We start from the raw sequence: 22,334 nt of genomic DNA, 5'->3' as shown, positions 1-22,334 counted from the left end.
TATTTTTTAAAAAAAGATTTTTTTTGAAACATCAAAAATAAATATGTTTAAAATCTTGTTCTCATTGTGTGTTTCAAGAGTTCCTAAAATAGAAACGGGCTTCAGATGAAGTATCAATGTATCTTACCTAAAAAAGTAAGGGGTTTTTGCCAAAACTAACCCACAACTTGATTTTAATTTCAAACCTATACCCAAACTTGAATCAAATGCAAAACTAACCTAAAAGCCTAGTGAAATTACAGCTCAGCCCCTTGTGACCAAACAAAAAAACAGAAGCCATTTTTACGAATATAGCCCCAGTAAATCGTCTGAGTCGTCTGAGATGTTGGAAGTCGTCTGGACGACTGAAGTGTAAGTCGTCTGGTACCAGTTTATTTTAAAAATAATTTATAAATCTTGTAAAAAAATATTTTGATGCGTAAAAAATAAAAATCAAGTAATTATAAACAGTTTTAACTGATATAATTAAGATATGATAAAATTGATTTGTTTTGAAGATAGATGAGTGGAAGTAGTGAATCATGAAATACTTTGGTTTAGGAGTTTGGCAAACATATGTTGTAGTATTGTATGTATTGTTAGGGTTAGATTTTGGAAAACTAAAATGTTTTTTTCAAAAATTAGTTTTCACCTATATGTGTTTATTTCTGTGTATAGTAAACACTTTTCAAGTTTGATTTGGTTTTATGAAGTGTTTAATTAGATAATTAAGTTTAGAGGTTATGTTTAGGGTGTGGACGACTTATATTTCAGTCGTCTGTTGAATAATTTACCCGGACGACGTATATTTCAGTCGTCCAGACGACTTACTGTAAGTCGTCTGGAAAGTCTTCTATTTTAGTTTCCCGCTAAAAATATTTAATTTCCCGCTAAAAATATTACTCTTTTGAACGACTACATGTAAGTTGTCTGTTTTAATTTCTTCACCAGACGACTGAAATGTAAGTCGTCCAGGAAGTCGTCTGAGTCAAAAATATTAAATCTAATTGGATTTTTAGTCTCCCTATATAAAGAAAAATTTACACATTCTCTCTCCTCCTCTCACATAGCTGCAACAAAAATTAATGTTCATCATTCTAAAACTCTCCAACCTCTCTCTAATCTCTTTGACTTGAAAACACCAAACTTTATATGAATTTTTCAGTTTTGTCTCATGTATTTCTTACTAATATATCTCTTTTGGAGGTTTTTAATCAAATGGTACTCATCTTCCACTAATTTAGAGGTAGATCTATTAATTTTAGATATGTATTTTTGTGTGTTCTATAAATGTAGATTTATCTAATCTTCCACTCATTTTCTCTATTTTTAAGTAATTTAACGGTTTTGAATATGCAGGTTTTTCAGATCTGGATTTGATGTGCAGGTTTTTCAGATCTGGAAGACTTCTGGGACGACTTACCTGTTAGTCGTCTGGAAGTCATCTGGACTTCTTGGAAGTCTTCTGACAAAGTCGTCTGGACTTCCAGGAAGTCGTCTGGACTTCCAGGAAGTCGTCTGGACTTCCAGGAAGTCGTCTGGACTTCCAGGAAGTCGTCTGGACTTCCAGGAAGTCGTCTGGACTTCCAGGAAGTCGTCTGGATTTTTCTGAGCGTTTTGGTAAGTTCTTATGTCTGATTTTTCTTCATTTGGTAACTTCTTGTTGTATAAAGTTCTTACTTTTTTCCCAAACTAAAACTCTCCAAACCCACTCTAATCTCTTTGACTTGAAAACACTAAACTTTATATGAATTTTTCAATTTTGTCTCATGTCTTTGTTACTAATCTATTTTTTTTTTTTGCAGATTTTTAATTATTTGGTACTTATCTTCCACTAATTTAAAGGTAGATCTATTATTTTTAGATATGTATTTTTGTGTGTTCTGTAAAGGTAGATTTATCTAATCTTCCACTCATTTTTTCTGTTTTTAAGCCATTTGAACGTTTTTGAATATGCAGGTTTTTCAGATCTGGATTTAATATGCAGGTTTTTCAGATCTGGAAGACTTCTGGGACGACTTACTTGTTAGTCGTCTGGAAGTCGTCTGGAAGTCGTCTGGAAGTCGTCTGGACTTCCTAAAAGTCGTCTGGACTTCCTGTAAAGTCGTCTGGAAGTCGTCTGAACTTCCTAAAAGTCTTCTGACAAAGTCGTCTGAACTTCCTGGAAGTCGTCTGGACTTCTTAGAAGTCGTTTGGACTTCTTAAAAGTTGTCTGGTCTTGTCTACTCAAGTGGAATCCAAGCTTGTCTTTGTAGATGAATGATCTATAATAGTTTTGTTTGTGGTCTGTTTTACGAATTGCATGTATACTCTTTTAGTTGTGAATTTTTTGTAAAATCAGTAATAATGTTTTCCAAGATGTATTAAATGTGCTAACAATGTGTTTACACATTTACAAATCAAAGAAATAATAGACTTCAGTAGCCTTTTTCTTATCTTTGGATCTCTCATATGCAATAATAAACTCCAATGGCCTTTTTCTCATCTTAATAAACAAGAATGTTGGTAAGAGATGGAAACAAACAATAGTAACTAGTCAAAGCATATCATATTTTTTATAAGTTTGCATTGAAAAACTTAGTCAAATTTAGTAAAACTAAGGGAGAGAACATATTTTGTAAATATGAGTTTTACATATCTTGAAGTTACTTATCACTCTTAAAAATACAAGTTATTCAAAAACTAACGTAGAAGACTTAAAAACTAGTGGAGAAGACGCGGACGACTTCAATCTAAGTTGTCTAGACGAATAAACTATATGTCGTCTGGTCAACGCAGAGGTTATTTTTGCAATTGACTTTGAAATCTGTTATTTCGGACGACTGAAAGTTAAGTCGTCTACTATTGTTTGGTTAAAAAAAAAACTCTAAAAAAGCTAGACGACTTACATTTCAGTCGTCAGAGGTTAGTTTTGCATTTGACTGGATTATTTCAGAAGTTTGACTTTTTGGACGACTTACATTTCAGTCGTCTAGTGAAAATTAAAATAATAATATTTTTTTAAAAGTAGACGACTTACAGTTAAGTCGTCATAGGTTAGTTTTGCAATTGAAAAAAAAACTTCAAGATTTAATTATATACAGACGACTTATAATTCAGTCGTCCACGAGACGACTGAAATGTAAATCGTCCAGGATTTACGGGGTTTGTCCAGAATCTCGGAAAAAAATCCTGGACGACTTACAATTAAGTCGTCTGGTGGACGACTGAATTATAAGTCGTCTGTGTATAATTAAATCTTGAAGTTTTTTTTTTCAATTGCAAAACTAACCTATGACTACTTAATTGTAAGTCGTTTACTTTAAAAAAAATATTATTATTTTAATTTTCGCCAGACGACTGAAATGTAAGTCGTCTGGGGAAGTCAAACTTCTGAAATTATCCAGTTAAATACAAAACTAACCTATGACGACAAAAATGTAAGTCGTCTAGGTTCTTTGGAATTTTTTTTGAAACCAAACAATAGTAGACGACTTAACTTTCAGTCGTCTCAGGTTACAGATTTCAAAGTCAATTGCAAAAATAACCTCTGCGTTGACCATACGACTTCCAGGTAAGTCGTTTACAGCCAGACGACTGAAAGGTAAGTCGTCTACAGCCAGACGACTTCCCAAGTAAGTCGTCTGACGAACAGATCTGGAAAAAAACTCGATGTCATACCTTAAATTGGTGAGATAAGTTCCTTAGCATACATAAGGCTTCTCCAAGCACACAGAATCACAAACAGAAGTCACCCACCCATAATCGTTAGCTTCTATGACTCTATGAACCATAAAAATTTTAGAATCAAAATCTTGGGTTTTTTTAACTCATTGTGGAGAGAAAGTGAGAGATATGTTGTGTTTAGTTCACAAAAATGGAAAAAGAAGAAGGGTAAATCGATTTTGGGAGCATTAAGAGCTTCAAATTGGTTGTTCATGGTGGTTGTGGTATTGATGACAATGACAATCTTGTAATTACTTGAAGATGATGAGGGTGAGAGAGTAAAAATGTCATTTTCAAAAAAAAAAAAAAAAAAAAAATTGATGGCATTTTCGTAAATTATATGAACTTGTGGGGTGAATAGGGCAAAACTAATTTTCAAAAAAAAAGGAGGTTAGTTTTGTGTTTGACTTTAAGTTGTAGGTCAATTTTGCAAAAATCCCAAAAAGTAATTAGGTTAGATCAAAGTTTGTCTTGTACTCCTTTATGGTAATCATGTTAAGAATTTTTTTTTTTGATCAAGTTAAGAATTTTTTTTATTTTTTTTTATTTTTGTAACTGGTCATGTTAAGACTTTTCTGTACTCCTGTTTTACCTATTTGATGTTTTTATTGAATGCATGTAGCTTAGGAAAAAAATTGATTGACTTACCTCTATTTGATAATTTGTGTTAATAATTTACAAGAGAAAACTGTTGGGATATAGTAAAAAATGAGTTAATTTCTTTATTTGTCGATAAACAAAGAAAAAAGAATTAACATTTAACTTTTAATGTGAAGTTTAAGTTATACTATAAGTACTCGATTCAAACGTACTCTTTTTGTCAAAAATGAGTTGTTTAATAAGCTGTACTATTTAATATTTTTACTGCATTTGATGAATATGCATTTAACCTTCGTCCGCAAACAGTTCAACATAACAATAATGATTATTAAAGAGATATTTTATTTTCTTTGTCAAAAAATACAAGCTTGCATTATTAGTTATTTCACTGTTATTAGTCAATCAAAAATTTAAATGAGAAAATATATATATCAATGACTACATTCGGCAGCCCACTCTTTACTACAATGACTACGATACCCCCTCCTCTCCTTCTTTTTCCTCTCCACCATCTTCCCTTATCAACTCAAGACCCATAAAGTTCAAGACTCAAGACTCATAAAGCTCCACTCATATTCATCATAACCTAAAACCAAAACCTCAAAGAGTTAATAAAACCTAAATTATACATCAGATCTTGATATCATGGATCCTATCCACGGCTTTATGAGCACATCAAACATCTCACACAACACAAACCTTATGATCGCCGCCGCAGCAGCCACCACTACCACTACCTCGTCCTCCTCATCTTCCTCTGGCGGCTCGGCGACGAACCAACTGAGTAGGTACGAGAATCAGAAGAGAAGAGACTGGAACACTTTCGGACAATATCTACGAAACCACCGTCCACCACTTTCTCTCTCCCGTTGCAGTGGTGCTCATGTTCTTGAGTTCCTCAGGTACCTCGACCAATTCGGCAAGACCAAGGTATACATATGTAACATATACACTTACGTATATGTATGTATCGCTCACATCAGTATATTAATTTGATATTATTCCATTGAAGATATAATCATATAGATCCATATTATGAAACCCTATTTGTCTAATTTGGGTTTCTTTTATTTGTATTACATTGTTCAATTGGATTCTTGTTGATAATTGTAGATGTTAATATGATTCTTTCAAAGAGCTGAGTCTAACTTATCTAGGTTTGTCTGATGATCTTAAACTTAGGCTTTATATATATATCACATATTTTTATCTATCACCGACAAATTGTACATATTTCAACATGATTGGTTAATCCTATTCGTTCCAAAAATTAACTCTTATCATCATAAGGAAATATATGTAATATATGTAATATATGTTCTATATAAGATTAATATCCTTTGTATATATGCAAAATGTTATCTCAATCACTATATAAAACATGTATACTATCTAGAGAACCTCAAATTTTAGTAATAGAATGTTCTTTTAGCGTAAAAATAAAATAAAACATGTATACATGATATGCTTCTTCAATTGGTGGTTGTATATATGTTATAAAACATTACATACTGAAACTGCTGATTTTAGACGCTAATTCGATCTTGTATCTCAAGGTTCACATGCAAATATGTCCTTTCTTTGGACACCCAAACCCACCAGCACCATGTACCTGCCCACTCAGACAAGCGTGGGGCAGCCTCGACGCACTCATTGGCCGGCTTCGAGCTGCTTTTGAAGAGAACGGTGGTTCACCAGAGACGAACCCTTTTGGCGCACGAGCTGTTCGACTCTACCTAAGGGAAGTTCGTGATTCGCAGGCTAAAGCGCGTGGGATCAGCTATGAAAAGAAGAAGCGGAAGCGACCTCCTCAGGCGCCACTACCACCGCCTCATCAGCCCGGGATTTCGAATAGTCCTAATTTGCAATAAGTCATATCAGTAAGATATGTTTCAGTCAACTACGTTTCCTTACAACTTTATATAGTATTTGTCAATGACGAACATGCAGGAGTTGTCTAAAAAGCTGCATGCCCTTCTTCTTCATAGTCCTTTTATTTGGCCAGCTAAGAATTTTATATTGGTATTGAATAATTACGTACTTTTTCATTCAGTCTCGCATAAATATGTATTAGTATTATTATCTTCAATACATACACCATTATTCTATTCAGGGGTATGTATTTTTCTGCTAATTGAAGTTTTGACTAATAATCCTTTTTTTTTTTGAGCAAACAACTAAGAATCCTATTATTTCGTCTTTTACCACACAAAAAAAATTCCTATTATTTCAAAACTTTTTTTTTGGTAAAAATGTTAAAGTATTATTACCAGATTTTAATTTTTGACAGATGAACAGAGATTACAAGAAGCGGATGAACTGAAAGCATCTAAATAGAGACCCAACCTAATCAAAACTTCATGTCTATAAATTATTTTTCTATGCATAACTTTAGCTGTGTTTTTTTTCTATACATGGATTCATATCCATTAATAGTAATATATTATTAGTTATTTTTTGTTGTAGACTTATACTACTTTCAGGTGTATATTAGAACTTCATAATCGGCATCTCTATTAATTGGTAGAACCAACTTATAGTATCTGGGGATCAAATAAGTCGAAAATTGTAGTTCGATAAGACGTGACAAAAGAAGATTTGCAGAATCAAATGGTTGTTCGTGTCTTTTAATGCTCTGTGTATATGCATTCCTTTGTAGTGTCCTAATTTTGGTAGGGAATTGGCAAATCATTCACTTTCTTTGTCCTTGTTACAAAAGTCTTTTCTTTCTTTATTATTATTATTTACAATACTATTGTTTCCGTAAATTCTTGATCTCACTTATCATTTAGTTATACATGTTTGCATTTGATTGCGCTTAACATTTATATATTTTGTTTTTATTTGAATATAACACTACACATCCTGTCTTTAATTAGACATTAGGCAAATGTGATGAAAATTATATATTGTATATAGTGTTCCGGAGAAAGTTTTGATACGTTTGTTCATCTTGCTCCCTAGGGTTTTACAGATCATATTGAAAGACATTATTTTCCGCAAAAAAGATTGATGTCTAGGTTGATTATGACTTCAAGAATCATACTACGCCTTACGAAAACTATCAGCAAACGGTAAAGAATACTGTAAATTGCACATACTGTGAACAAGTAATGATTTTAAAACCACTAGTCACCTTACCCCTTTCCTTCCAAACTAAACGTTGTTCTAAAATGTTTTACGCGTCTTTAGTAAAAAAAGTTTATGTTCTAATATGTGACCAATTAACCAACTAACAAAACTACTTGTTATGAATAACATATGTTTTTACCGAATAAGTTTTATTGAGTCTTGGTAGTATACAATATTATAGTATGTAAAATTGTTTAAAAGTGACTACATAAGTATTATGAACGGAAATATAATTTATAGTGATGGCATCAGACTAAACAAAAGGACGGCGGTTTTCAAAACTAAAAAAAGAATTAGAAAATCGTATAAAAGCTGGCGATGAATATTGATAATGATACTGTATCATTGATACATTATCAGTTCGCATGGAAAATAGTACCAGGAAAACAATTTATTCCTAATAATTTTAAATACATTTACAAATTTTGAGAACAAAAACCCTAATTATTCCTCACAAATAAGTCCATGTTTCTCATTTAAGGCATGGTAAAATAAAATAGAAAGGAAGGAAATATTGGTGCAGCTTGATTGGCAAATCAAAGGGTCATGGGTCCCGCTTCACACGCTCGCACAGTCTCATTTGTCATGGCAGCTGAAAAAACGATAATGACGAAACTATTCTGCTTTACAACAAGCCTTTTTTACTCCACTTGATATTTGACACGTGCGCAGATACCTTACCTGCCGTTACATGTGATCCTCCTCTCTTCTCGGGGTTTAGTTGGACTTGTTTCATTCTCGCTCTTAACGTTTAAAGCCCAGTTTTCCTAAGGGGCTTTTAGCCCATGACAAATGAGACGGTGCGAGCGGGTATTTTCAACTAATTTTATGATCTCTTCATATTTCATGGTTTACTTAGGTAAAGTCTGATTTGAGCATGCACTTCTAGAAATTATGTGATTATATAAAGTAGTGTAGTACTTTATAATGATATTTGGTGAAATATAAAATACGATATCATAAACAAAATATAAAACGAGATTATATTTTATAATGCTAGTACATAAGATAACATGTAACTTTTGGTGAAATCACTTCGTTTGTATCAAAGATGCATCTAGATGATCCATTTAAATATCTTATCCAAATGCTCTATTTGAATGTTGTTCGTTTATGTATTTCGTTTATGCATCCAGATGAATCATCTGAATGCAATTCTGTTCGTTTTCTTTTTTTTTTCTTTGAACTTACATTTGTATCTATATAGACTTGTTAATAAAATAACTAAAATACCTAGTTAAATATAATGATATTTGGTGAAATATAAAATACCATATCATGAACAAAACATAAACGAGATTATATTTTATAATGCTAATACATAAGATAACATGTAACTTTTGGTGAAATCACTTTGTTTGTATCAAAGATGCATCTAGATGATCCATTTAAATATCTTATCCAAATGCTCTATTTGAATGTTATTCGTTTATGTATTTCGTCAATGCATCCAGATGAATCATCTGAATGCAATTCTGTTTGTTTGCTTTTTTTTTCTTTGAACTTACATTTGTATCTATATGGACTTGTTAATAAAATGACTAAAATACCTAGTCAAATATAATGATATTTGGTGAAATATAAAATACCATATCATGAACAAAATATAAACGAGATTATATTTTATAATGCTAATACATAAGATAACATGTAACTTTTTGGAAATCACTTTCTTTGTATCTAAAAGATGCATCCGGATGATTCATCTAAATGCCTTATCCAGATGTCCATCTGGATGTTGTTCGTTTCTGTATTTTGTCTATGCATTTAGATAAATCATCTGAATGTAACTTTGTTTGTTTTTTTTTCTTTGAACTTACATCTACATCTAGATGGACTTGTTAATAAATAACTAAAATAGACTTGTTTTACATTTTTGGCGGGAAAATAACGTTTTATTGTTTTGGCAAAAAATGTGTTTTGAGAACCATAAAAAAGCGTGTTTTATGATTTTGACGGAAAAAGTGCGTTTTACAATTTTGACGGAAAGTTGTGTTTATACGGGTTTGACCAAAAAGTGCATTTTTGCTATTTTGATGGAAAAGTGTATTTTGCGGTTTTGGCGGAAAATGCATTTTGCGGTTTTGGCGGAAATGTGCTTTTTACGGGTTTGGCCGAAAATAGATTTTGCGGTTTTGGCAAAAAAATGTGTTTTGCTGTTTTGGCGGAAAATGTGTTTTGCTATTTTGGCGGAAAAGTGTGTTTTACGAGCTTGGCTGTAAATACATTTTTGGCGGAAAAAATGCATTTTTGCGGTTTTGCGGTAAATGTGTTTTGGCCGTATAGTGCGTTTTTTGTGGTTTTGGTGGGAAATGTGTTTTTACCATTTTGGTGGTTGACGGAAATGTGCAGTTTTACTGGTATGGCCAAATAATGCGGTTTTACGGATTTGGCCGAAAAGTGCATTTTTATGGAAATATTTGTTTTTGCACTTGTTGCAAAAAAGTGCATTTTTGCGGTTTTTGCGAAAATGTGCATTTTGCGGTTCCGACGGAAAAATGTAACTGCAAAACATTGGGATTTTGGTTTGAAAAGAATATTTTGGTTTTAAAGAGTTATTTTTGTCATTTATCATTTTTGACTGAACTAGATGCACCATCAAGATTCACCTTCGTTTGGGGGAAATTTTAAGATGAGTTTTTAAAATTCAGCTGGAAGATTTATTGGAATGTAGTGTTTTAATGTACAAAACAAACATCAATTTGCATAGATGAATCACTTGGATGAGCAAACGAACAATACCTATGTTGTTTACCTACAAAAGAGGCCAACATATAAGAAATGTAGGGTTATCTAGGATGAAGTCCATATAATATCATGTGGAGACATTAATTCCAAAACAAATTAACTCATAATCGATTGATGGGGACATGTAAACAAGATGTTATTGCTGCTTCTGCTTCACAATATCCCCAAAATAAGTATCTTCGATCAATCAACAGTAAAATAAAATATAAAAAAAAGATGCAATATAAAAAGAAGTGAATTTGGAGAAGTATAAAAAAGTTGGGGGGAAATCAACCAAACATTATTGGACAAGTGTTATCAAGTTTTTCATATGGGTTAATTTTCCTACTAACCCAACCCACTCACTGTCTCACTATCACATGATCAGGCAAGGAAAACGCGTAGATCCAGAGAGAATTCATCACCAAACACAAGTAAACAAAATAAAATAAAGTAAAATCTTGACCAAAAAATAAAAATAAAATAAAGCTTGTTACAAAAACAAAAAAGATCACCGACACACATACACAAAACTAACAAAAATAAATAAGATCAAATAATGAAAAAAATTAATTAAAATTCAATGCAAAATTAACGACCATGACGCGATTTGTCTCTCAAAATCTCTTCTTCACACACTCAGCCGCTTTGCTGCGAGAAGAGAAGAGAAGAGAAAGTTGGTTGGTTTCCCAATATAGACTCTCACTAATATAGACAAAAGCAACTTCTTAGATCCGATTCTCCCTCCACTCTCTCTCCCCCCTGCCTTGATCTTCATCTTCATCCTCATCCCTTGCCTTCCTCTTCCGGTAAGTTCCAATTGATTGAGATGCGAATCTCCTCTTGTTGTTGATAAGGAATCTCATTGCTCGTCTTCTCATTTCAGATCCAACTCTCAGATCACTAATCGCGTCGAATTGTTTTAGATTCATTGATCAATCGAAACATTATCTTCTTAGTTGTTGATACTGAAGTTATTTAATCGTTTGGAGTTGTGAATCGTCAGTTATACACGATGAGGGGAAGATCAGATGGAGGGAAAAAGAAACATGTGATCGTTCTGGTCTGCATCGCAGCGGTTGTTCTTGTTTTTGTATACCTCTTCTTTGGCTCCTCTAACCATGGGGCTTCCGCTATTGAGTATGGGAGGAAGCTTGGTTTGGGTGGCGATGATGATGATGCTTCCAAAAAGGACGAGGCTTCTTCCACCTCCTTTTATGTTGATGATGATGATGCCAACGGCTTCACTCCAAGAAGCTTCCCTGTGAGTTCTTAAAGACTCTTTTTTTTTTTTAATTTATTTTTTTCCATTGACATTTTCTTGACTTGTAAAGGTGTGTGATGACCGGCACTCGGAGCTTATCCCTTGCTTAGACAGGAATCTCATTTACCAGATGAGATTGAAGCTTGATTTGTCTTTGATGGAGCATTATGAACGTCATTGCCCTCCTCCTGAAAGGAGGTTTAACTGCTTGATTCCTCCTCCTCCTGGTTATAAGGTGAGTTTCATTTCTTCTATATACATGTTGGTCTTGATATGTTTTTGAGTACATGTCCTCACGCTGTTTTAATATGTCTAGGTTCCGATCAAGTGGCCGAAAAGCAGAGACGAAGTTTGGAAAGTGAACATTCCTCATACTCACCTTGCTCATGAGAAGTCTGACCAAAACTGGATGGTTGTCAAAGGAGATAAAATCAATTTCCCTGGTGGAGGCACTCATTTTCACTACGGTGCTGATAAGTATATTGCATCCATGGCAAATGTAAGGCACTGTGACTAGATCGTATAGTGCACTTCTTCAACTTACTGATGCTTGTTCTCGATTACTTTGCAGATGCTTAAGTTTCCGAACAACATTTTGAACAATGGGGGAAGGCTGAGGACGTTTCTAGATGTAGGCTGTGGTGTTGCAAGTTTCGGTGGTTACCTTCTTGCATCAGATATTATGACCATGTCCTTGGCACCAAACGATGTGCATCAGAACCAAATCCAGTTCGCTCTTGAGAGAGGGATTCCTGCATACCTCGGCGTTCTTGGAACAAAGAGGCTCCCATACCCGAGCAGATCATTTGAGCTTGCACATTGTTCACGTTGCCGAATTGACTGGCTTCAGAGAGACGGTATCCTTCTTCTCGAGCTGGACAGGGTGCTGAGACCTGGTGGCTATTTCGCATATTCGTCTCCAGAAGCATATGCACAAGATGAGGAGGATCTCAGAATATGGAGGGAAATGAGTGCTCTTGTGGAGCGCATGTGTTGGACCATAGCTGCTAAAAGGAACCAAACTGTGATTTGGCAGAAACCAATGACAAACGATTGTTATCAGGAAAGAGAACCTGGAACCCAGCCTCCTCTTTGTAACTCTGACAGTGACCCTGATGCTGTGTATGGTGTAAACATGGAAGCATGCATCAGTCAATACAGTGAACGTAAGTTTTCATTTGCCCACAGAGATTATAAGTTATGTTTTAAGTAACTTCAAATCAGTTATGTTTTAAGTAACATCTGAGAACATATGCCCACTGAAACAATTTTCCTTTTTTCCACTAGATGACCACAAAACCAAGGGAAGTGGATTGGCTCCATGGCCAGCTCGATTAACCTCTCCTCCTCCCCGGCTAGCTGATTTTGGATATTCCACCGACATGTTTGAGAAGGATACGGTATGTTTAAAACCCATGATCTTAGCTCTTGCAATTTGAAGCTTCAGTGATATAGAAACTGGAGTAACCTTATGTTATTTCTTCCCCATACAGGAAACTTGGAGGCGTAGGGTAGATGCTTACTGGGATCTCTTGACTCCTGTAATTCAATCAGACACCGTGAGGAACATAATGGACATGAAAGCAAACATGGGTTCCTTTGCTGCTGCTCTGAATGACAAAGACGCTTGGGTTATGAATGTCGTTCCTGAAGACGGGCCTAACACGCTTAAACTGATATACGACAGAGGCCTAATGGGTGCTGTTCATAGCTGGTATAGTTTCTTCCTTAACCTCTTCACTTTATCATAATCTATTTATATCTATGCTCCTTAATGATATGATTACATGGCAGGTGTGAAGCATTCTCAACGTACCCAAGGACTTACGATCTACTCCATGCTTGGGACATCATTTCTGATGTCAAGAAGAGAGGTTGCAGCGCAGAGGATTTGTTGTTGGAGATGGATCGTATACTTAGGCCAAGCGGGTTCATACTCATAAGGGACAAACAATCTGTAGTTGATCTTGTGAAGAAGTATCTCAAGGCTTTGCATTGGGAAGCAGTTGAAACGAAGGCAGCCTCGGATTCAGACCATGACTCGGATGTCATACTCGTTGTCCAGAAGAAGCTCTGGTTGACAAGTGAAAGCCTCAGAGATCTCGAGTGATCATCATGATGGCCAGAAACTGCATCCAAACATGAAAAAAACAAGATTCGCAATAGATATCTTTGTTGGGAGAATCTAATCAAAGCATACAACGATTAAAAATTCGTTTTATAGCAGCTTAACGTTTTGTTTTCTTTTTAATATTTCTTTCTTTTACATATTCATATATGCTGTTTGTATGGTTCAGTAGAGATGCTCAGTTTCCTATCAATTAAAACTTTTTTTGATGATGTTTAATTATGTATACATTCAATCATTGGTTAATAGATTTATAGAATTTAATGATTCACTATTTAACGCTAAAATTTACTACTCCTCCCTCGGTTTCCGAAAGAAAGATTTTCTAGAGTATTCACGCATATTAAGAAAACAATTATTTTTTTATAATTGAATTTATTATTTATTTTACTATACATTTTCCAATAAATATCAACCAATATTATTCAACCAATTCAAATATTTTCAATTAATGTTTCTTAAAAGTATACAATTTTTCAACATTAACTACTAAAAGTACCTTAAACTTTTAGAAAATCTATCATTTTGGAACAAAAAATAAATCTAGAAAATCCTACTTTCAGGAACAGAGGGAGTACTGTATACTGAGGGGGTGACTGGTTTTCCCGCTACCACCCGCAAACGCAGCTTTTGCGGTTGGTAGCGGTTGTCGGCGGTTTGCAACAATCACTCAAATCGCTCTAAACCGTTTCAAACCGCTCCGAATCTCATAAATTCAAAAGTTGGCTCCTGCTAGCGTTTGCGGGCGGTTGCGGGAGGGTAAATTTTTTTTTTTTAAACAATATATATATATATATATAAAAGTAAAAATATTTAAAATTGAAATTATGAAAATATTAAAATATATCTATTATATTTTAATTAATATTATAAAATTTTATAATAAAAACAATTTCAATAAATTTTTAAAAATTAAAATTATAACTTTCTAAATATAAATTTTATATTTATTATAATTTTCTGATTTTTGATATTCTTATAATTATATTAAATATAAATATTGTTAGTTTATTATTTGACTGGTACCGTATTTGGTAGTTAACCAGTCATAAGTCACACGTAAACACACCAAATTTTAACCGCAGTACCAGTCGTACAAATCTCTTAAAATCGCTAGAAACCGCAACCGCTCGCATCCACAAACTCCTGCAACCGCAACCACAACCGCTGCGTTTGAACCAGTCAGGCCCTGAGTCTTGTTGTGATTAAAAACTTCATAAAACTCAATCCCAAGGATTTGATGATGAGCAATAATCTCCTTGAAGCTAAATCTTTAGCACTCGGTGATTAATATAGAATGAAAGAATAAAAGAGAGAAAAAGCGTTTCAAAAGCGTGATAGGAGGAACCAAAGGCATGCGTGTTACTTACTTAGCCCCCATTATAACTCACAAGTAACTTTACTGTTGTTGGAAGAAATCTTTAGGTTATGTCCCAAGCAAAATTGACGATAATGATTAGTTTACGAGATGAAAAAGTAAATAATTAAGTATAATTGCATTTGATGATTAGAACATTTTATTGGTCCAAAAGGAAAACTAAACATGTGAAAGTATTCTACAAGTTTTTGTCTCGTGGACACAAAGTTGAAGCTGTTGTCCACTTCTCTAAGTTAACTCCCATGATTTATGCCCCCACCTTTTTTATATATTCTATCCAAATAATTGATATTCAAATTAAATAGCCTTGAGTGCATGACAATAACATCCATTACTACATTAGATTTCGAAAACAATTTCTTTCTTTATTGTTCTTTGTATATATTATAATATATTATATATAATCGAGTATATAATTAAATTATAAATGATAGAAGATATGATGTCAAAAAAATGGTGGAAGATATATGGTGGGATTTATAATATCATACATATACCTCCATTTGGAGGTTCAATCCAGTAAAATTAAACCAATTCAAACTGAACCAAACTGAAATAAAAAAAATGGTTTGAATTTTCAAATTGAGATAAACCAAATAAACTGATTAATTTAAATATAGTAGCATAATTATATGTAAACTATGAAGATGGGTAGCTGACAAAAAAAATTATATGTAAATTATATAATATAATCTCCTAAACATTGTTTGTAATTTGTAAAATTATTTTAATATGTGTCATCACCACATTTAATATTAACAGAAAAACATAACATAATTTTTAAAAATATGACATGACATAAATTTAATTGGGACATGTACAGTTTTCTTTATAAATATTTTTAAATATGGTAGTGACTATTCATATATCACCCTTAATGCAAAATTTTCATACAATTTTTTTTTGACAAGGCTATCAAATATAATAACTAATAAAAATAATTAAATATAATTATAAATATAACTTTTTACGTCAACTTAAATACATATTTTGTAAAGATATATACATTTTACCAAAATTAGTTGTAAGGGTGCATCAACAAATATAAAAATAAAGAAATTCTAATATTTGTTTTTTGAAATTAATTGTATCTGTGCATCAACAAATACAAAACTAAAAGCATCACTAATCAAAAATAATTTTGGATAGCTAAATGATACAAAAAAAATTATCGGTTCATTAGTTTAATTAAAAAATTAATCTGCTCAATTTAACATATTTTAACTAAAACAAATAAAATCTAAAATTTATTAGTATTTATATATTTAAATATAGATATATTTAAAACTAGGTGATAACAGATATATTTTAAAATAAAAATAATTAAATACAATACAATATAAGAAATAAAAATTTATTTTATAAAATGTAATGTTAACCCTACTGACATTTAAATAATTTCAAATTAAAATAGTTAAACCAAATTAAAAGAAATAAGATTACAAAAAGCAAATTCTGGTTTTTTCAAATCGATGAAGTTAAAATATAAAAATAATAATGTTTTAATGTTAATTAATTTTTTTTAAAAGCCAAATAAAATTATATTAAAATTATTATTTATTCTTTATGCGCATGACGCAGGAAAACTTCTATTTAATTTTTTTTTAGTTTTAAAGTTATTTTTCAAGTTATCAAATTAAAAAAAATCATATTTTTTTAACATTTTCATTGACAATGTGTGCTAATATTTAGTTATCTGGTAATATATGGATTATTAATTGTTCTTATTTTTATTCTATAAAAACTATTATTATTAACTTAATATGTTTACTTATTTTTTAAGTTTTAAAATAAAAAGTAAAAAATAATCTATTTAAAAACGAAAATATCTTTATTTTTATTTAGCCGATATATAATCATATGAAGTAAAATTCACTAAAGGAGGAAAAGAGGTGATTATTAAATCGGTGATTACGGCATTACCAAATCATGTGATGTCTTGCTATCGATTGCCTAAGGCAACCGTAAAGAAACTGACAGGTGCGGTAGCCCAATTTTGGTGGAGCCCCGGGGGAAGTACGAGAGGTATGCATTGGAAATCTTGGGATAAAGTATGTGTTAGCAAGGAGGAAGGAGGACTGGGTTTTAAAGACATCACTGATTTCAATACAGCGATGCTTGGTAAACAGTTTTGGCGATTGATCGAGAAGCCAAATACTTTATTTTCTCGAGTTTTTAAAGGTCGATATTTCAGGAATGCCTCACCCCTGGAACCGATTCGCTCATACTCTCCGTCATATGGATGGCGGAGTATTACATCAGCTAGATCTCTGGTTAGCAAAGGACTAATCAAACGGGTGGGATCAGGATCTTCTATCTCTGTATGGAATGATCCTTGGCTCCCAACCACTCGCCCGAGACCAGCAAATAAAAACCAACACAATCTTTACCCTGACCTCACAGTGGCTTCTCTTATAGACCCCACTTTGGGAATTTGGAACTCGCAGGCACTTCAGGCTCTAGTGGATCCACAGGATGTGAAAATTATCGAGAGTATACGACTGAGTAGATATCAGTTGGAGGACAAAGATGGATGGCATTTCACAACAAAAGGGAAATACACGGTTAAATCGGGATATCAGGTAGAACGAGTTTACCCGGATAGAGCAAAACCACCAGCATTTTTTGGACCTACGGTCGATGGTTTGAAATCATTCTGCTGGAAAGTCAGGTGTCCACCAAAGCTTAAACATTTTCTCTGGCAGTTGGTGACAGGGTGTATAGCGGTTAAGAAAAATTTACAAGCGAGAGGGATAACTGGCGATATATGTTGTACAAGATGCGGAGCTGAGGAGGAATCGATAAATCATGTGTTTTTCGAATGTCCTCCAGCACTTCAGGTTTGGGCTCTCTCAAAGATACCATCAAATCCAACTACATTTCCCACACAATCCCTTTTTGCAAATATGGATCATCTTTTCTGGAGAGTCTTTCCGCAGTTAGATGATCATCAGTTCGCATGGATACTATGGTATATCTGGAAAGGAAGGAATAGTAAGGTTTTTAGTAATCTGGATATTGATCCTAGGGATACGCTCAAATTGGCGGAAACAGAATCAACCCTTTGGGCTGAAGCCCAACTAGTGAATGAACAGAGAATGGTCCCACAGGAAGAGATTAGGTCTTCACTGTTAAATCCAGGACGATGGTGTTTCACAGATGGTTCCTGGAAAGAGAAAGATACTTTCTCCGGCCAGGGTTGGCACAGCACTTTAGAAGGCTTCGCTGGGTTGCTGGGGGCGAGGAATGTTCGGGCTAGCCTTTCTCCTCTACATGCGGAGATGGAAGCACTACTATGGGCTATGGAATGTATGAGGAATTTACGTCAATCTCAGGTTACGTTTGCAACGGATTGTTCTCAATTGGTGAAGATGGTTTCGGAACCAGAAGAGTGGCCAGCGTTTGCAAGTTATTTGGAAGACATCAAAAGTCTGAGAGCAAGTTTCCTACAATCAGAGATCGTCCATGTACCAAGAGCGCAGAATACAAAGGCGGATAGCCTAGCACGCAGTGTTAGGATTCAGCCGTCTTTCGTCGTTCACATGGATCAATATCTTCCGGCTTGGTTTACAGAGTCTATATGAGTCTGTAAAGTTGACGACAAAAAAAAAAAAAATATATATATATATATGTATATATATCGTTTTGGTATAAAACTAAAAACTGATGGTATATAAATCGAACCAAACCAAAATAGATATGGTTTTAATATGGTAACTATTTTTTATAACCCAAAATAACAAAAAACCAAAAAAAAACTGAACCGAAATCCGGATTAGACAATCCTACGGCTCTATCATTTTTCTGTCTACCTTGGATTAAGATTTTGAATATTTATATAAAATTCAAAATAACCTTTGCTGGAAATTAAAATCTTCTTCAGTAACATGAATATCAATTAACTGAAAAACAAATCATCTTATAAATAAAAAATATATATTTAGCTAAAATGATGGACGTGAAATTTTCAATGCTTACTACTGTATATGTATAAGTTTTTCTACTCATCTTACTGAATATAGTACTTCACGTTTGCTTAAAGGCTTGGGGAAAGAGGAACTCAAAAGCTTGGCACTGTGAGGAATGCAAAACTTGCTGATGTCTTAGTTGATCATCAATGGAGATTTCAGAATACAAGAGATAGCAACATTGAGTAAGTTCTTTCGCATGTGATGGAGGTTTCCATGAGTTCTGGCGCAAAATAAAGATGATGTAGCGAAATGGAAAAGAGGAGAGGAGGAGTATAGGAAAGAATTCTCTGCATATAACACTTGGGACATGATTCATACCCACCATAAAAAGGTGTGTTGGTCTAAGTTGGTTTGGTTTAAACAAGGAGTGCTTCGACATGATTTTATAATTTGTTGGCGGTAAAGAATAGGCTCTCCACGAGGACTAGAATGAGAACGTGGGAGATAACGCAAGGATGTCCTTTCTGTAGTGAACCAGAGACATCAAGAGATCACTTGTTTTTTTGTATGTCTATATATTTATGGACTTTGGTTGCAGTTTAGTAGCTCTTTACTTCGACTAGCACCTTTGCCTGATTGGACAGAGATTTTTGCTCGTATACTCAATGCAGCATATGATAGGCTTGCTTCTATTCTTCTGAAATTAGCGCTGAAAATCACTGTCTATTATATCTGGCGCGAAAGAAACGAGAGACGTCATACACAAGTCGACAAGCGAACCAACACGCAAAGATGATCGAGAAGACCATCAGCAACAAATTTTATCTACTCGTTACTATGAGAAGAAATGGCTATTGGGGTTGATGCAACTTTGGTTTAGTACTCGCATTGAGCAAAATTAGGAGTTTAAAATAGCAAAAGTTCTGTTATTAGAATTTATTTATAAATAAGTTCTATGATGCTCAATAAATTTAATATTTCATAAAAAAATTTTTACTTAGATACCAACATAACCATTGTCAACAAATACCGCAATTTTTAATAATTATATGTAGAAAACCTATACATATGATAATGACACTACCAATTAAAATCTTGGTGAACCTTTTCTATATTGTTTTTTTAATTTCTTTTTCGTATTAAGTATTGTTGTTGAGTTATTCTTGGATCCACCCCCTAGGTGAACCAACCAATAGGATTTCATTATTTCAAATTCGATATCTTAAGAAAAGGAAACAAAATATTGTCAAGATATATTATGTTTTTAAAATAAAAAGGTTAAAAAAATTAGAAAAAAAAGTAGTTAGAGAAAAACAAATTAAAAAAAAAATAATATTTTTATCGTCGTCAGCAAAACATTAAACCCTAAATCCTAATCCCTAAACCCTAAATCATAAACCCTATAAACCCTTGGACAAACTCCAAACCCTTGGATAATTCATACACTAAATCAAAAACACTAAATCTTAAAACCCTAAACCCTAAACTCTAAACCCTTGAGTGTTTAGTGTTTTTGATTTGAAATTTAAGATTTATCCAAAGGTTTAAGGTTTACCCAAGGGTTTAAGATTTAGGGTTTAGGGATTAGGGATTAGGATTTAGGGTTTAGTATTTTGCTGAGAATGTTAAAAATATATTTTTTTAATTACTAGTTTTTTAATTTATTTATTTTAACCTTTTTATTTTTTAAAATATAATATAACTTATAGCTTGAGAAAATATTTTGTTTCCTTTTTTAAAAGATTTCGAATATAAAATAAAACAATCTTATTGGTTGGTGAACCTAGAATAAGTCTTGTTGGAACCACTGCAGTTACACACATAACGTTGTGATACATCTACATTTTTATAATTAGTTCAACACATTTAATTTATTTTGAAAAATATGAATGTGATACATACCTACACAAAGTCTGGCAACACATAAATGGTCCCCCACGTTATTCTTCTCCACCTCAAAGCCCTTCAAAGATTTGTGAAAACTGAAAACCAAACCCTTATCCTCTTCAATCTTTAAAAATGTTTTTTTCCTAAAGATAAATTAAAGTTGCTTCTTTTCTTTCTATTTTCAAATTCGTAATGCTGTGGCGCATAAAAATTTCAGATGCCAAGTACATTTATTTTCAAAGAGCAGTTCATTTAGCAAAATAAAGTTTCATGAATTTTTTTCAACAGAAATCTTATGAACAGAAATCTTAAAAATAAATTTTATCACTTATATACAATACACGTTTTCCCTACATTTAAATGACTCAAAGTGATTATTACATGATAAGGTGTAGTTTTGTATCCCTTATATATTAATTTATAAGCATTACACCTTATTTTTGTACCTACGTGCCATCACTAGGATGATTGTTAGAATCACTAGAGAAATAAGTTGGTCTATCTAATTATATAATAAACTTTTTATTAAATAATAATAAATTTATTATTAATGTTCTTTATTATTTTCTTAAATAAAAGTTACGAAATGGTCTAATATGGCTAAAATATATATGATAATTAATGGTTTTGAATAATAAAAATTTGATAAAAATTAGTGTATCTTCTATCATATTTGTTTAATATTAAATTATTAAAATAAATTAAACAACCACATTAACCATATAATAAAATTTAGATTTTTGGTTTATGTTATATTTAAAATTTTCATATTCAAATTTTGTGATCCATTGTTTAAAATTTTTTATTATGGTAAAATACAAATAATTACAAAATCATATAAGTATAAAGTCTAATTTAATTAACTATTAAGATTAAAAGATATATATATATATATATATATTTATATATTATATCGTTTTAAATTGAACTATATACTTTATAAAATACATAAATATTTTAATTTTGAAATTAATTTTGAATTTTTTTTGATAAAAGTTTTGAACAAACATTGAGAACTTAATTTTTTTAAAATTAAAAATTACTAAAACTATTAGTTTCACAATGAAAATTTTGTTCAGTAATTTAAAAATTTTGCTATTAAAGATACACATGATCAAAAAATCATACGAGTAGAAATCATCATTTAATAGACATTAATATTAAAAAATACGTTAACATCATTTAAATTTAGTTATATTTCCTATCAAAAAATATATATATTGTTTGGATTAATAAAATTAATTTATATGTTTGCACTAATTTAATTATTTATGGAATAGTTACTGACTTTTAATTATTCAATATATAATTACTATTTCATAATATATAAAATAATATAATAGATAAAATAATTTATCTATATAATGTCCATTCCGCGCAAGGTGCAGATGTAGTTATTAAAACTGAAAAATGAGAGGAAGATATATGTATACTGTATACTGTATTTAGCACATGCAAGAAAAATAAAAGGAAAATGAGTGGAATCTATCACCTAGGTGGTAAAAATGTGGAATTTATGCACTGATTCTACTATAAAACATTTTTGGAAATAAAAGTACATGTATTTCACGAATTATCAGTATATAAAATCAAAACGCATAGTTAAGAACTAATGAATAAAAT

The 22,334-nt window shown here is 32.4% G+C and overlaps 2 protein-coding genes across 2 annotated transcripts; both read left to right on the top strand.

The window, feature by feature from the left end:
• The first annotated feature begins 4,732 nt into the window (after positions 1-4,732).
• LOC106357896 (protein LIGHT-DEPENDENT SHORT HYPOCOTYLS 4-like) lies at positions 4,733-6,394 on the top strand. Its single transcript, XM_013797616.3, has 2 exons — positions 4,733-5,214; positions 5,841-6,394. Exons 1-2 carry the CDS (start codon positions 4,930-4,932, stop codon positions 6,153-6,155), a joined length of 600 nt encoding a protein of 199 aa, XP_013653070.1. The 5' UTR covers positions 4,733-4,929; the 3' UTR covers positions 6,156-6,394.
• Positions 6,395-10,220: 3,826 nt separating this feature from the next.
• LOC106357894 (probable methyltransferase PMT1) lies at positions 10,221-13,802 on the top strand. The gene is made up of 8 exons (XM_022688668.2): positions 10,221-10,952; positions 11,150-11,407; positions 11,478-11,642; positions 11,724-11,906; positions 11,979-12,573; positions 12,695-12,807; positions 12,901-13,121; positions 13,202-13,802. The coding sequence occupies exons 2-8, from the start codon at positions 11,159-11,161 to the stop codon at positions 13,515-13,517; spliced, it is 1,842 nt and encodes a 613-aa protein (XP_022544389.1). The 5' UTR covers positions 10,221-10,952; positions 11,150-11,158; the 3' UTR covers positions 13,518-13,802.
• Positions 13,803-22,334: the final 8,532 nt, after the last annotated feature.

This window comes from Brassica napus, chromosome A7, assembly GCF_020379485.1.
Source record: "Brassica napus cultivar Da-Ae chromosome A7, Da-Ae, whole genome shotgun sequence".
Classification (NCBI taxonomy): Eukaryota; Viridiplantae; Streptophyta; class Magnoliopsida; order Brassicales; family Brassicaceae; genus Brassica; species Brassica napus.
Note: the sequence above shows the minus strand (reverse complement) of the source record. Positions and strands in the feature narration are given on the sequence as shown.